We start from the raw sequence: 18,065 nt of genomic DNA on the forward strand, positions 1-18,065 counted from the left end.
GCTCACTTAAACGATCTTCCTCATCTCAGTGTTCCTCATCTTGGTGATGTCAGTGCCCTAATATCAGTCCCCATTTTTGAGGGAGATTCTAACGGTCAAATCAGATTCAATAATCTACGCTTAAACTATGCTAAAAGTGCTACCGCCAGACCCAGAGATCGGCTGAATGGATTCGGGGGAGTTGGAAAATGAGCCTATTTTCAAAAATAGTGGAGTGTTCCTTTAAGTAAAGATCATGTTCCATGAAGATATTTTGTAAATTTCCTACCGTAAATATATCAAAACTTAATTTTTAATTAGTAATATGAATTATAAATCAAAAAGACCCTTATGACTGGTTTTGTGGTCCAGTCAAATATTTCTTATGTACTGTATATGAATAAATTATTTGTATTTTTTACAATTTAAACAATATATATTTTTATTATACATTTTATATGAATATATGTATAAATAAAAATTATGTAAAAATACAACATGTATTTTATTATGTACAAATTATGTACATAAAAAATACAAATTTAATTGCACATATATATGTGTGTGTATTGCGTGCGCGTTTATGCATGCATGAATAACATGCGTGACTTCTCAGAGGGCACGACTATGTGGTGTGTACAGTGGCAGCTAAGCTGTGCACCACAAGATTTAACAACAAGACAAGCCTTCATTTCTCACTGGAGTGGAGTGTTGTAGTCGTATCTATATTCTAGTGTTCGTCAGACTTAATCTTTCTGTCCGGAAGCGATTGCTGGCCAGCCAAGTGTTCATTTCACTTTGGAATATCTGAGGGAGTCAAGCAGACACTCCTGCGTACACTCTGATAAGCCAGCAACATTTTTCAGGCTTTACAGGAGCAATCAAAGCTGCTTACGAATCTGTTTCAGTTGGAAGAACAACTTTATTTCAACAAGCTTTTACTCAACCCGTGACGGCATAGTAGTATCAAACTATTTCACCACCTCAGGGAGAAAAAAAAAAACCCACGAGATGGCTGTGATTCTGCGTGTGCTTGTGTTGTTTTATTTCAGGTCTTACCTCTCCCTTGCTGGCGCAGTGCATCACGGCAGGAGGCCCCAGGATACGGTTGTCATTCTTGTACAGGAAGCTGTACTCGGGAGCCTGGAAGTCTTTCAACACAAACACAGTCTCGAACTCGCAGTTCTCGCCGTCACCAAAATCTCTGACATTGTCAGTCTTGATACAGGGGGTGTTTATATCCTAACAGCGACAAAGAGGAAATTTGTAACTGAAATGAACTTGACATTGAGAAAACAAGACCAATAAACACATTAGCTGGATTGTGATCAGAATTTCTTCATTCCAGAGAGATCCCTTCTTTAAGATGTTAAGGTGTTCTGACAGATGACACACTGAAGACAGACAGCAGTCATTTGTCAAATGTAGATTTAGTGGTTACAAACACAAGTGTCAAAGGCGGTTCACACAGGACAATTAGATGTTATAGCATATAACAGAATGCACATTAAGTCGGGCTATATAGGATAATTATTAATTAGGTAATTTTACATACATTTAATTTAAAATGTTTTACATTTTATTTAATTTATATTTAAATACTAAAGAAATTAATACTTAAGGACACATTAAATTGATCAAATATGACAGTAAAGACATTACAAAAGATTTCTCTTTCAAATACATTGTTCTGTAGGAATGATTTCTAAAGGATCATGTGACAATTTTTAAATGATACATTACCAGTCAAGTTTTTGAACAGTAAGATTTTTTATGTTTTTAAAAATCTTCTCTTCTGCTCACCAAGCCTGTATTTATTTGATGCAAAGTACAGAAATATTTTTACCATTCAAAATAACTGCTTTCTATTTGAATATATTTTGAATATATAAAATGTAATTTATTCCTGTGATCAAAGCTACATTTTCAGCATCATCACTCCAGCATTCAGTGTCACATGATCCTTCAGAAATCAATCTAATATGCTGATTTTTCGTTCAAGAAATAAAATTGTTATTATTAATATTATCACCAATATTTAAAACATTCATTTTCAGGATTCTTTGATGAACAGAGAGATCCAAAGATCACCATTTATCTGAAATAAAAAGCTTTTGTAACACTGTAATCAGTTTAATTTTGGGGGGAAAGAAATCATTGAAATTAATATTTTTATTTAGCAAGGATGCTTTAAACTGATCAAAAGTGATGATAAACATTAATAATGCTACAAAAGATTTCTAGTTCAGAAAAATGTTGTTCTTCTAAATTTTCTATTCATCAAGTAACCAGAAAAAAAAACTACTCAGCTGTTTTCAACATAATAATAATAATAATAATAGTAATAATAATAATAATAATAATAATAATAATAATAATACATGTTTTTGAGCAGCTAATCAGAATATTAGAATGATTTCTGAAGTGTGATGAATGATTTCATGTGACTGGAGTAATGATGCTAAAAATTCAGCGTTGAAACCACAGGAATAAATTATTTAAAATATATTCAAATACACTTATTATTAATAGTAAAAATATTTCCTGTTTTTTTTTTTACTGTTTTTGCGGTATTTTGGATCAAATACATGCAGGCTTGGTGAGCAGAAGAGACTTTAAAAAACATTAAAAATCTTACTGTTCAAAACCTTTTGACTGGTAGTGTAGTAATATTATACCACACCATTACTTTTTAACTGTGTTTTATTCAAATAAATGTATCCCAGGTGAGCGTACAAAAGAACATGTCCACTGTGAACAGCCCATTAAGCTTTTAAGGGAACTGAAGGGAGATCTGTTAGTGAAGAAATTTCCATTATTCTAGTCATTTGGGATTCGCTTTCAGAAATTAATATTCTGTGACTTACCTGAATGCGAAAATAAAGATTAAAAGAAAAAAAATTAAACATGTAACTAAAACAGGGGTTAATCACCAAAGGGTTGATTACATAATTGATTGAATTAATTCTTAATTCAATGGATTAAAGACCACCTGCTGAACAAACACAGAACAAGTTGTTAGATCACAGTGTTAGAACTTAGTCCAGACCACCGTGTGAGTGAGTTTGATATTAAACAGCGCAGTGCCACAGCGAATCCCCCCTTAAAACACCATGCCACAAATCCCCCGGTGCTCTCAAGCATGCAAAGATTCCGGGTGCCGAGACGTACCATATTGACTATAGATTTTATCAATTTCTCACGCGCCTCTGTGCCCGGCTGCCCTTCTTTAATCTTTACCACCGGGACTTCCATTATAGTGATGGCCTGTAAAAATGAAGAATTGACGTCAACCTGGCAACCCAAAGCTGATAAATTTCCCAGGCAGGAGGGCCTTACAATCTGTCAGAGCCGAGATGAGAACTTCAAACAAATGTCAAGAAAAGTCCAGGAGGAAGTTCTGCTACATTAATAAGTTGCGTAAGGGCAGGGAAAATAGATTACTAAGAGAAGTAGCTACATCTGAAGTCTTCTCACATCATGTCAAGGGCAAAGAGAGGAGACTTTCAGGAACATCCCCTTCCTCCCCCAAGCACTACATGAGAAGTTTTCATCCTGAATCCGCACACATTTAACCTCATTTATCAAGCTCTGAGCCTAAATGTCCCAACATTGAACTGTGTTCATTCAAAACACAACCGTCAGAGAAAATGAAGGAACATTCATAACCTTTCACCTGTTAACTCCCAGCCGCAACATACCACATGTCAGTGTAAGAATGTACAGTAAAATGTTCATCAGCAATGAATCTGGTTCAGAATGAGAGAGAACACTGCCCTGCAAGCTGCTGACACACTTGGCCAAATTTTGCACTCAAACACCTCAAAACAATAGGGCTGGGTTTAAAAAAAAAAATAGACTTCTTGAATTTAATTGACTCTCATTTTTTACAAAACATTGATTCTTAAATCCCAAGAATCGATTAGTCTAGCCTGATTTCATATAATGAACAGAGCATTGTGGTGTGCCTCATATCCAATAAATTGCAATAAGCTTTGTGCTTTTCTACTTTTGATATAAAACAAAGTCTCATATTTTAAAGGGGTCATTGGGTGCCCATTTTCCACAAGTTGATATGATTCTTTAGGGTCTTAATAAAAAGTCTATAATATACTTTGGTTAAAAATTCTCAATGGTTGTGTAAAACAACACCCTTTTTACCTTGCCAAAATCAGCTCTGCAAAAATCATCCTATTCTGGTCGAGGTTGCTTTAAATGTTAATGAGCTCTGCTTGCCCCGCCCCTCTCTTCTCTCTGTGGAGTGAGGAGCCTGTTTACTTTAGCCGCTAAACTTGCTAACTAGCAATTTATTAGGAAAGGCGATCGTAAAGATTCATAAAAAACCCTTATACTCACTTCTGCTGTAAGTGAAGCTGGATCACGAATGATTCGCACGAACATAGACGGATATATGTAGATCGGAAGGTGCATTCCATTCACAAAAAAACGTAATCCACTGCATCATCAGCAGCTCAGATGTCGGGAGTAAATGACGACCACTATGTTCATTATTACATCCAGCAACACAACACCTCAATCGCTCAGTTCTTGTCTAACTTACATCCCCTGCTCCGGCATCAAAACAATGGAGGTTGGACTGTTACAACTGATCTGAGATAAGACGCTCATGTCAATCAACTATTGTGGGAGCGGCCTCTGTGGGTGTGACGCCAGGGAATATTATTTTTAGAGATTAATTAAAAACCACTGCATGGATTTTTATCATTATAGGATTTGTACATTCACTGCCAACACACATTAATGTTCAAACAACATGTAAAAGTGAACTTAGCATCCGATAACCCCTTTAAATTCTGTCTGTTTCATTACAATATTCAAACAAATACCATTTTGGCGCTGTTTAATGTGGAGTGACAGACCTCTGTCAAAAATTATAACTTTACTATTAAACTCCGAGTGTGATTTTTATACAAATCAGTTAATTTTAACCCCTAATAAAGTAATGCGGTTCCAGCTGACTCTTATGTATAATTTACAGTATTAGTTAAGATTTGTTTTCCCTTGAGAAAAATTGCAGTGTACTATACCTGATAAATATTCAAAATAATCAATATTGAGTCAAATTGGAATGAAATCGTAATCAAATCACAAGCTTGTGAAAACCAAATTGTGAAATTTGTGTCAATAACCAGCCCTAATAAAACATATAGAAAGCATAATAAAAAGAACACCAGTGATAAGTAAAGTAAAATATGAGGAAAATCACTATGAGATTCACTATCAGTATTTTTGTTATAGGTGGCATTTCATCTTAATAGGAGCCTGATTGTGACTTATCGCTGCTTGAGGAAAAAATAAAAAAATAGCAAAATTCCATTCCGTCGTAGGCACATATGGAAATATTTTTCATTATAATTTACCCACCATTAGAAGGTGCGATAGCATCTGCTAAAATAAATATATTACTGTAAATTCTGGGGTCAGTAAGACTTTTTTGGAATAAAAGAAAAGCAAGCATGCATTAAATTGATCAAAAGTAACAGTAAACATTGTAACAAAAGTTATTCTTTTTTAACTTCCAATTCATTAAATAATTCAGAAAAAAAAATAGAAGTAAAAAAATTTATAAATATAACTTCAAAAAATTTCAAAAATCGTGTTTTTTTATTCTGCATTCCAAGTAACATCATTTAAACTGCAGTTGGGTTGTTTTGATTAAATAATTAAATACAGCTAATTAACATAAAACAATAAAAACATGATTCATGGAAATGAATAAAAACAGATTTGTACACAAACATTTCAGTTAGGGCTGTACAATTAATCGAATTTCTAATCATGATTACAATTACAGATACCACAATTATGTAATCGTTATAGATATATATAGATATATACTATATTCTTAAGATGTGGTGTGGGTGGGTGTGTGAGAGAGAGAGAGAGTGTGTGTATTTTTCCTGCAGGTTATCTTAAGGGTTTTTTTTTTATTGTTTTAATTTTTACATTTTTTATATTTAAAAACAAAACCATATATAAAAATATGGCATGCACTTGCTTAAACAGTGGTATAAAGTTATTCAAAACATCATTCAATGTAAATTGTGATAATCGTAATTAATAATCGCAATTACAATTTTAAGGCAATAGACAATTTGTCCTAATTGTGCAGCCCTAATTTAAATTACACAAAGTTATAATTTATGAGTTAACTTTACAATTACATAATTATATTTCTACTCCAACTCGTTTTTTTGAAATATGAACACTGATAAGAAGAAGAAATCACCAAATCGGTATATTAGAATGACTTCTGAATTATATAAATTGCATTTGCTTTTTAATGTATCATTTCAGAGTTATGTTTTCACTGTATTTTTGATTAAATAAATGCAGCCTCTTCAAGAAACATTTTAAAACTTGTACTGACCCCAAAACTTTTAAACACTAGTATACATGTAAACATGTCACTGCCAATACATTTGTTGCTCAGGTAAACTCTAATTGGCCCAAGACACAAGCATATCAGAATTTAAACTACTATTTTAATTTCAGATTTAATTTAATTCCTAATTTCAGGAACATACAAGCAAGCAGACATAGAAATACTCCAGATCAACCTTAAAATTCAGGTAAAAAATAGTTTTAGTTCAGCAAATGGAAGGATTTCATGTTTATCTTTTGTGTACTAGGCACCAAGCTGGCCAACGCAAAATGACTTCCTGTCAGCGAACCGATTACTCCTAATCAGATTAGAAGATATAGAAACTTTTCATCTCCAACTGAACTCACATTGAACTTGGAATTTTTATAGAAACGTCTGATTTATTATTTTCTCTCATTAATGTAGCTCATCTTGCCTCAGTGAAAACAATCTATATGAAAAGGTCAAATCTCTTCTTCAGTACCTGAAGAGCTTTCTCAAGTTCTGCCATGTTGCCGGCCTCCCCCACCAACACCACTCTGGTCTCAACTCTGGGCAATGCGTCTGAAAAAAGGGTTACAAAAGACCACAGGCAAAGGTGAATCTCTATGGAAATAGACAAAATTGAGTGGAAGAAAATAACCTCTTTTGTTATGTTTGTGCTCAGTAAAACCGTCCACCCTACAGAAATGTCAGTGGATATAAGGTTGATCGAGACGGAGGGCGGTTCACTTACCCTCTGTCTCGTCTGCGTGTAGACCCATGAAAAATTGCTCCTTTGAGGTCTCGGCCATCCGGGAGTCGTATACGGAGGAGTCCACCAGCAGGCTGCGGCCCGGCCCTAAAGTAACTATGCTGCTGTCAGCCATGGCGCTGTGACAAGGGGTGGCGACCCAGTCCTGTCCAGAATATCAAAAACTGGAGGCCAGAGAGAAAGGAGTGAACAAGGGCGGCACAAAAATAAGAGACAAACAGCTGAGTTTCTAGCAGAGAATGAAGGTTAAAGGGAGGAGAGAATCAATACAAATCCAAACTAAAATGAATAACTTCTTAAAATCCTTAAAAAAAATAAAAAACACTGTCCAGCTGCATAAATGTAGTAAGTAACGTTATTTAATCTGAATGCAATATTACATTGATAAAAAGCTGTTGCAGAGAAGCAGAATATTAAATATGTCTATATATTTGTATTAGAATGTACACTACCGTTCAAAAGTTTGGGGTCAGTAAGACTTGTGATAGTCTTTAAAGAAGTCTCTTATGCTCATCAAGGCTGCATTTATTTGATTAAAAATATAGAAAAAAAACAGTAATATTGCAAAATGTTTTTACAATATAAAATAATGTTTTTTTATTTTATCATACTTTAAAATAGAATTTATTCCTGTGATGAAAAGCTGAATTTTTATCAGCTGTTACTCCAGTCTTAAGTGTCACATGATCCTTCAGAAATCATTCTAATATGCGGATTTATTATTAAAATGATCAAAGTTGGATAATATCAACAGTTGTGCTGCCAAATATTTTTTGGAACCTGTGATTTTTTTTTTTTTTTTTTTTCAGGATTCTTTCATGAATAACAAATTTAAAAAGTACAGTGTTTATTCAAAATATAAATATTTTATAACAATGTAAATTATTTATTATTAACTTTTAATAAATTTTTAATTATTAACTTAATACATCCTTGGTGAATAAAAGTAGTAATTTCTTAAAAAAAAAAAAAAGAAACAATAAAAATGTACTGACCCCAAACTTTTGAACGGTAGTGTACATTTTAACAGGTATGAAATAAAGTACCACATATTGTAAAGATCTGTCAGGTTTTTAGAAAGCAATGCTGTGACAGCTGATTGGCAGCTGAAATGCACTTCAATGACATGCGCTAGCCCAATTGCTAACTAATATCTAAACAAAAGAAATACATTCTAGCGTTGTCTTGTATTTAGATTTAACCACATGTATGATGCAAACTTACCGTCTAAAAGTTGGAGAAGTTCAGATATGTGCTGGAACGGTTTTGATGAATGAAGAAACACTTAGAGTTCAGCTGGCTGCTGAACCAGCTGAGGCACTCCGAGTTTATGTTAGCCGAACTATTGATTAAAACTAAAGCGTACGCACGTAAACACCGCTGTCCTCGCAATGACACGCAAAGTTCATCTAAAGTGCAAAACAAAAAGATTAAGTTACGAAAATAAGTTTTGTTGCGATTTTAAGCCCATTGTATACGCTCATTTGATAGGTGGCTCTGTTCAACTCACTCCCTGAATTCAAAAAAGCAAGCAAACATGAGAGCCCAACGCCGATTGGCTGAGAGTGAAGAGCTTGGCGGAAGTTCTGAGGCGATGCCTCTGATTGGTTGTTGAATTCAAACGGCGATGCACGCTGAAGGGTCAGCGGCCGTGTCTTGAATGAATGACACAAGAAGTTCTGAATAAACTGTATTTAGCGGTATGATTAAAACACAAGTCACTGATGTAAACACAATACTGCAGTGCAACTCATAAAATATCCATAGAAAAATTCAAGCAAACTAAATGAAAATGTTTAACAAATAAAATAATAAAACCTATTGTTCATCCCTACAACCGTTACGTTAATTATATTTTCCATCGAAATGCAATTACTGCAAATAGTGTAATTGTAATATAATATAATATAATATAATATAATATAACAATGCTTCATAATAGATTTTAAGTGTTAAAGCATTAGTATTGTAATTTATTATATTATATTATATTATATTATATTATATTATATTATATGATTCTACACTTGAAACAATTTCTTATGGTTTTATAATATTAACATCTATAGTAATATACATATATTAAAATAAAAATATAATATAATGTAATTTAATATAATATAATACAATATAACAATAATATGCTTAATGGATTTTCAAGTCTAAAAGCATAAGTATTATAATTTATTATGATATTATATTATATTATATTATATTATATTATATTATATTATATTATATTATATTATATTAAACTTGTGCTTCTACATTTGAAACATAATTTCTTATGTTTTTATAATAGTAACAACTATAGTAATATATATATATATATATATATATATATATATATTAAATAAAAAACTATATAATATAAATTAACTTATGCCTCTGCAATTGAAACATTTTCCTGTGGTTTTATAGTAGTAACAACTGTTGTAGTAATATATACAATATGTGTAATTTAATATAATATAATACAATATAACAATAATATGCTTAATGGATTTTCAAGTCTAAAAGCGTAAGTATTATAATATGTTATTATATTATATTATATAATATTAAACTTGTGCTTCTACATTGGAAACATTTGAGTTTTTATAATAGTAACAACTATAGTAATATATAGTAATATATAATATTACTATATATAGTAATATATATATATTTTTTTGTTTTAAATAAAAAACTATATAATATAATATAATGCTTAATTGACTTTCAAAATGAAAAAGCATTAGTAGTATAATTTATATTATATTATAAACTTACGCCTCTGCAGTTGAAACATTTTCCTATGGTTTTATAGTAGTAACAACTGTTGTAGTAATATATATATATATATATAATACCATATTATATTATATATATAATACAATATACTTTAATATGATATAACTTAATATAATAGAGGACTTTCAAGTATAGATGCATTAGTAATATATATATATAATATATAAATATATATTTATATATATATATACACATATATATATATATATATATACACCACCGTTCAAAAGTTTGGGGTCAGTAGGACTTGTAATAGTCTTTAAAGAAGTCTCTTATGCTCATCAAGGCTGCATTTATTTGATTAAAAATATAGAAAAAAAAACAGTAATATTGCAAAATGTTTTTACAATATAAAATAATGTTTTTTATTTTAACATACTTTAAAATAGAATTTATTCCTGTGATGAAAAGCTGAATTTTTATCAGCTGTTACTCCAGTCTTAAGTGTCACATGATCCTTCAGAAATCATTTTAATATGCGGATTTATTATTAGAAGGATCAATGTTGGATAATATCAACAGTTGTGCTGCCAAATATTTTTTGGAACCTGTGATTTTTTTTTTTTTTTCAGGATTCTTTCATGAATAACAAGTTTAAAAAGTACAGTGTTTATTAAAAATATAAATATTTTATAACTTATAACAATGTAAATTATTTATTATTAACTTTTAATAAACTTTTAATTATTAACTTAATACATCCTTGGTGAATAAAAGTATTAATTTCTTAAAAAAAAAAAAAAAAAAGAAAGAAAGAAAGAAAAGAAACAATAAAAATGTACTGACCCCAAACTTTTGAACGGTAGTGTGTATATATATATATATATAATACCATATTATATTATATACAACTTATGCTTCTTTTTGAAAACCTCATAATAATTTCTTATGGTTTTAGTAGCTACTGTTGTAATAATAGTATTTTAATGGAAACTATGATTACCACAGTGCATTTTGATAAGGTGTGAATCAAACTAAATAAAGTCAATGTTTTATTGAACAAATGAATGCATGATTAAATTATGAAATGTAGTTTCTTTGGTTCTCATTCATTCACATCTTAAATCTGAACGCACTTGTCCTAAAACTACGTTATAAAAAATAAAACCCATCATCCTGCACCATCCTGATATTATGTCGCCCCATTAACTTCCTTTGAAACCGAGCAATGAGACTCAGCCTCCCCTCTGCTCATCCAAAAGAGCATCCCCTTTCCCGCTGACAGAAGTCTCCTCCTTTCTTCTGCCCGGCCTGCTTTCGGGGGGCGACGACACATGATAAATAGACTGCCAGGTGTCTTCAAAATCTTTAGACACCTGAAGCCAAACCGAAGGACAAAGTGAAGGCAGCTTGAGTGCACTTTTTAAAATTCAGTTTCAATGCTTGTCACATCTCTCTGGGTCTTTGTGTCCGGCTCTCTCCACTCTCTTTCCTTCTCTTCTGCTTTACTCTCCTGCTGCCCCTCAGGAGTTTTGGGAAGTTTGAAAGACACCCTCTGTAGAACAAAGCCAAGTGAATCTTGCCTGGCCCTCTCTCTCTTTGCTATGTCACACACACTCTTAAAGCAATAGCTCACCCCAAAATGACAATTCGGTCATTAATTACTCATCCTCATGTCGTTCCAAACTGCTAAGACCCTAAGAAGATATTTTTGAAGAAATCTGAGAGCTTTCGGAGCTCAACAACACAACAACGCAACTGACATGTTCAAGGCCCAAAGGTAATAAGGACATCGATAAAACAGTCCATGTGACATCATGTTATGAAGCTATGAGAATACTTTTTGTGTGCGAAGAATACAAAAATATTCTTCTCTTCAGATTTAGTCTTTGACGCTAAGGGTTGAACGACTGAAGCCATTTAAAGTTGACATTTATGTGATGAAAGCCAAGTCGACTAGTCACTGATGATGTCATTAATGAACAAATAACCCTGAACCTTGAGCTGTGACTTGAACACCTTGTGCAGTTATGGCATATGACACAGCACTGCCCACATGGCTATAGAGTGTTTTCACGACATCAATCATCCATATTGGCGGCACTGAACGTAAACAATGCCACGGAACCGAATGAAACTCACATATTTAGCTGATTACTGCTACTGAAAATGGTCAATTATTGTCATGTTTTGGGCTGTACTAATTGGTCGGACCGGGAAAAACATTTAGAATACTGCAGACTGCCAAGAGTTATAACAAATCAAGAAAAGAGTGCAAAAACTGTCTGAAGAACAAAAGCCGTTTGTGGTTGGCCAAACTGAACCAGGATTTCCAGCAGTGTTGCCAAGTCTGCGATTTTTCCCACGGGATTGGGCTACTTTCACTGAAGCGACACCAATAACGTAATATTTAACCCTGGAATGCTCGTTTTACCAGAGGAACCCCACCACAAAATGTATATTTTACCCTCTGGAACACAATTTTTACTGGGGACCCCCCAAAAAACATGACTGGGCTACTGTGTTTGGGTGGGTTTTGTTGTGAAAACCTGGCAACCCTGATTTCCAGGGCAAGAATCTTGACAACACTTGTGTTTGTACCTTTCATTTCCGGTCAGGTAGGTGAAATATTAGGCTAATATCTTAATTAATACTGCTCGTACAAGTCTTTACTACCTATTAACTTTAGTTTGTCAAAATATTGCACCCTGACCAAAACGTGACGTAGGTAAAGATTACATTTATATGAATGCATTAGTAGGGCCCTATTATTTTTTCCCAAATTCCGTTTTATTTTTTTCCAAATTTATTTTTTTCCTTTTAACTTTTCTGGATTCCGTTTTTTTCCCGTTTTCATTTTTCTCAACTCCTTTTTAATCGTAGATTAAATTTTATTAATTAAAGCATGTCTAATTAATGAAAATCATGAAACTTATACAATTTCACATCAATTTAATAAAGTCTTAACAAAAATGACGTTTAGGGCCCTAAGAATTTACATTTTTTTCTCACCTTGTTTCATTGTTATCAAATTCTGTTTTAGCATGTCTAATTATTTGAATGCATACTTATTTTATTCAAATTTATTTATTATTATTGTGTATTTAAAATGTTCTGGTTATCAAATGAAGGTATAAAACATTAATTTCATTTATCTTTTAATTATTAAAAATTAAGCAAACCTTTTTTTGCCAAACAAAGGGGGAATTTACTCAAATTTAAACATGGAAGAAATGTTGAGTGATTATACCTTAAAAAATAATGTTTGTTTCATTTTAGTAGTAGTAGTAGTAGTAATAGCAGTAATATATTTCTGGCACAATGTCTGCTCCATGCGCGTTTTAGTTACTGAGAAATATATGCTAGAACTGTCAGTTTCTAAGCTATTTTACTCAGAAATCACAGAACAGTGTTGACAATAATTTTACACACTGCTAAATGATTCTGTGTGTGGATGCGTTCTGCGAGTTATCTGTAGCCTATCCACCTTATTTTTTTACCACAAATATTGCAAATTGGTGTGTATTACCATATTATTTTAATGCATTATCTTAAAAATGAACGAACTGGTTTGTAGTGCAAACAGGTTTTTCCATTTATCACACGTTGTTATTCTTCTTATCATTTCTTTATAGCAGCTAATGAACCGGAAGTCTCACCCACAGGCTTAAATACGGTGGATGTGTGCAATGCAGCAGTGCATTAGAACAGAACGGCGATTAACGTACCTGTACAATAAGCTGTTTAAAACATGCATTCTCTCGTTCAATTTCAAACATCCGGATGGTATAATCACACATCTTGTGCAGGGTTTATTTGTCATTTTAACAGTTTGAAAACAGCGTAAATGTGGACTTCAAGAATTCTTATCCTGTTGCGCCCTCTACAGGACCAGTCAACGTCAACGCCTTAAAGGATTAGTTCACTTCCAAAAATTTACAGATAATGTACTCACCCCCTTGTCATCCAAGATGTTCGTCTTTCTTTCTTGAGTCGTAAAGAAATTATGTTTTTTTGAGGAAAGCATTTCAGGATTCCTCTCCTTATAATGAACTTCTATGGTGCCCCTGAGTTTAAACTTCCAAAATGCAGTTTAAATGCAGCTTCAAAGGGCTGTAAACGATTCCAACCGAGGAATAAGGGTCTTATCTATCGAAACAATCGGTTATTTTCTAAAAAAAAAAAAAAAAAAAAAGACAATTACATACTTTTTAACCTCTAACGCCAAAGACCTAGACAAGATGAGCGTTCGAGGTTAAAATGTATATAAATTGTAATTTTTTTTTAGAAAATAACCGATTGTTTTGCTAGATGTGACCCTTCTTCCTCAATCGTTCTGCCGGGGATCGTTTTAGAGCCCTTTGAAGCTGCATTTTGGAAGTTCAAACTCAGGGGCACCATAGAAGTCCACTATATGGAGAGAAATCCTGAAATGATTTACTCAAAAATCATAATTTCTCTACGACTGAAGAAAGAAAGACATGAACATCTTGGATAACAAGGGGGTGAGTACATTATCTGTAAATTTTAGTTCTGGAAGTGAACTTCTTTAAAGCGTCATGGCGGAGATATATAGTCGACTAGTCGATTACTCTGTGCAACCCTCGTGTCAAAGATTGACGCTGAAGAGAAGAAATTGTTGAATAAAGTTATTTTTGTTTTCTTTGCGCACAAAAAGTATTCTCGTTGCTTCATAACATTATGGATGAACCACTAATGTCACATGGACTATTTTATCTATGTCTTTACTACCTTTCTGGGCCTTAAACGCCTTGCGTTTTTTGTCTACGCAGGATCAGAAAGCTCTCGGATTTCATCATAATTTGTGTTCTGAAGATGAATGAAGGTCTTACGGGTTCGGAACGACATGAGGGTGAGTACTTAATGACAGAATTTTCATTTGGGGGTGAATGTTCCCTTAAAAAAAAGCTTCTAAAAAGAACTAAAACAGATTGATGGAGCACAGTTTTCAACCTGAAGGTTCTTAAGAAGAAATGACATTTTCTAGCTATCCAAGCTGTTTTTGGTTGAAGTTTAGTAGTCAAACTCATAGACAAAGTTTTATAATGTATGTATTTCATAATGCATTTGGAAATGTACATAGTTATGTAATACATATTCACATCAGCTGTAATATTGGAAGGAAGCTTTAAAAAGCAAAATATTCACATATATATGAACAGATTGATACTACCAAGAATCACATCTGCATTCAATATCAAATCTTTGTGCTTAGATATTTACATAAAGAAAGTCGGTAAGTAAGTGAACTACACCATCTTTAAATCGCAATCATAAGTGGATATTGGCGGTTATGAGACGAAACATTTGGCATCATCACTACATTCACTGTCAAACTCATCCAGTTCTTCATGTCAAAGCAGGAAGGATACAGTACATCTGATTTCTGTATTCTTTTTAGCACAAACCGACAACATTCATGAGCAATACTGTAAAATAACAGTATCAGATGCGTTTACAGTACAGCTGGAATATTTATGCTACTATGATCATATTTTATGAACTCTCCAGAGTAAATATTCCACATTTTTACTACGTTTCGAGATTATGTACAACCAGACCATGATAAAGAAGACTATATCAAGTAGAGGCAAATATTTGAAGAAGATCAAAGATATTCAGCTTTACAAACGGCGGAGGAACAAAGCTTTACAGATGGCTTCCATGTTGGAATATAAAAAGAGTATAAATATTGTACATTAGAGAATATTACTTCATCAAAAGTGCTGTGTTTCTGACCAACAGTCTCATAGGCAAACAAGCAATAAACAACAATATACAATCAAGTATATTTAAAGGGACAGTTCACCCAAAAATGAACACTGAACAATGACTTTCATAGTATGGGGAACAAAATAAACAATTTGGTCACCAACATTCTTCAAAGTAGCTTCTTTCGTGTTCAGCGGAAGAAAGAAATTCATCCAGGTTTGAAAAAACATGAGGGTGAGTGAATAATAAACATTCATTTATTGGGTGAACTGCCCCTTTAAAAGCATTTCAGTGAACGTTTCAGCAGGACAGAATGGTGTAGAGTCTCTTCCTCTTAGTGTGTTTTCAAATGGCAACCTCGGTGCAGATATTAGCGTCCGGCGTTCACAGACATCCGGATATTTCTTGTCAAAAACGCCTGCGTTTGCTGCTAAGGCACAGCAGAGTGAAAGAGCGAAGGCTGCATGCTGAATTTCTGACTCACAACTACAGAATGTTGTCAATGTCACGTCAGCGCCGGAGAAGGCCAGAAATGACTGGAATCCGTTCTGATCGGTCAGAACTATTCCTTCAGCGAAGCAGATGTCTGTGTAGTATAACAAAGGATATCGAGCTGTTGTTGAGTATGAAGAAAAGCGAGGACACGGCAAGTTCAGCATTTAAATCTGCCGTCCTGTGCGGGATACGTCCCGGCGCTGTCGTCCGCCTCCTCTGTGTCGGTGAGGGCAGCGGTGCAGAGGTCACTGAAAATATCTAAAAAGCAGAGAATGAGAACTTGAGTGACGTAATACAGGTTTTTCTATTGAGAGCAACAGGTAACAGATGGCAAAATAAAACCAGGCCTTGCAACAGCATTCAATCACAGCAAGGACAAGATCTGTCCATACAAGAAAACAGAATAGGCATGACAAAGACGCAAACCTTCAGAGTTATTCCTGTGCTTTACGTCTTTTTAAATGGGATGAGGGCATTTTGTTCTTGCCGGTGAGCGAAGGTGGAGAAGCGTGAAGCGCAGCAAGTGAGCATACAAACAGTACAGTGTATTGAGCAGCAGGCTCAACAATAAGGATGGATTTATAAGATGATAAAGATGAAGCAATAATATATATATATATATATTTTTTGTAAAGAAAATCTAACTTTAATTTTAAAAAATACTATTTTTTTATTTAACATATATCATTTTATAAAGTAAATATATTTTCTAAACAGTGTGTTTACATGCATTTTGTGAAATAATATATAATATAAAATAACATTATATAATTGAACATAATATAATATTCATTAAGTACATATATTTTCCTAACATTTTTTATGAGTGTGTGTGCATGCATTTTATAAAGAAAATTTAACTTTTTATTCTGTCTGAAATAGATAGCAATTTAAATGTTTTGTCATGTCACACATGTATTATTAATATAATATAATGCATTTTTCATAAACATATTTTTCTAACATTTGTCTGTGTGTTTTCATGCATTTTCTGAAGAAAATTTAGTTTTGATGTTTTATTATGATTAAAATAAAAATATATTTAAATGTTTTTCCTGTCACACATATATTAATAATATAATCTAATATAATATTCATAAAGTAAATATATTTTTTTGTGTGTGTGTGCGCATACATGCATATTATACTTTTTATTCTAATTAAAATATATTTAAATGTTTTTCCTGTTACACATATATTAATTATAATATTCATAAATATATGTTTGTAACATTTTTCTGTGTGTGCATGTTTTATGAAGAAAATGTAACTTTTTATTCTAACTAAAACAAATATGTATTTTTAAATGTTTTTCATGTCTTAATAATAATAATATAATGCATTTTTCATAAATATATTTTTCTAACATTTTCTCTGTCTTTTCATGTGTTTTATGAAGAAAATGTAACGTTTTATTCAAATTAAAACAAAAACATATTTAAAAGTTTTTCCTGTCACACATATATTAATATAATATAATACAATATTCATAAAGCAAATATATTTTTCTAACATTTTTCTGTGTGCGTGTGTGCACATGGGTTTTATAAAGAATATGTAACTTTTTATTCAAATATATATTTAATATATATTTAAATGTTTTCCCTGTCACACATATATTAATAATAATATATAATATATACATATATTAATTAATAATAATATAATATTGATTTAATACTGTATAATATATATATTATATATACATTTATTTAATTACATTATTATTATTTATTTATTATTATTAATTATTATTTAATTAGTAATTGCATTTTTCTAACATTGTTCTACATGTTTGTGTGCACGTTTTATAAAGAAAATATAACTTTTTATTCTAATTAAACTAAAAATATATTCAGTTTTTTTGTCACAATTACATTAATAATATAATGTAATTTTCATTTTTTTTCCAAGAACACATAAATACCATACTAAATTGTGTGGCAGGAAAAGAAACATATTTACTTAGTTATTAATTTTTCATTT

The 18,065-nt window shown here is 32.2% G+C and overlaps 2 protein-coding genes across 6 annotated transcripts in view; both read right to left on the minus strand.

The window, feature by feature from the left end:
- Nucleotides 1-8,654, minus strand: part of ect2 (epithelial cell transforming 2) — a 43,792-nt gene extending 35,138 nt beyond the window's left edge. For 3 of the 5 annotated variants that reach the window (XM_051122429.1, XM_051122430.1, XM_051122427.1), the window contains exons 1-5: nt 8,343-8,654; nt 7,101-7,282; nt 6,849-6,928; nt 3,151-3,246; nt 1,039-1,221 (exon numbers count right to left, since the gene is read on the minus strand). In XM_051122429.1, the coding sequence (XP_050978386.1) occupies nt 1,039-1,221; nt 3,151-3,246; nt 6,849-6,928; nt 7,101-7,233 (492 nt within the window). In that variant the 5' untranslated portion in view covers nt 7,234-7,282; nt 8,343-8,654. The remainder of the gene's footprint in view (nt 1-1,038; nt 1,222-3,150; nt 3,247-6,848; nt 6,929-7,100; nt 7,283-8,342) is intronic. The other 2 variants (XM_051122432.1, XM_051122431.1) reach the window with 1 other exon arrangement.
- A 6,253-nt stretch (nt 8,655-14,907) lies between these two features.
- Nucleotides 14,908-18,065, minus strand: part of mcf2l2 (MCF.2 cell line derived transforming sequence-like 2) — a 113,333-nt gene continuing 110,175 nt past the window's right edge. Inside the window, 1 exon segment of the mRNA XM_051122421.1 lies at nt 14,908-16,337. Coding sequence (XP_050978378.1) covers nt 16,237-16,337 — 101 coding nt within the window. The 3' untranslated portion in view covers nt 14,908-16,236.

Source organism: Labeo rohita, chromosome 11 (genome assembly GCF_022985175.1).
Source record: "Labeo rohita strain BAU-BD-2019 chromosome 11, IGBB_LRoh.1.0, whole genome shotgun sequence".
Lineage (NCBI taxonomy): Eukaryota > Metazoa > Chordata > Actinopteri > Cypriniformes > Cyprinidae > Labeo > Labeo rohita.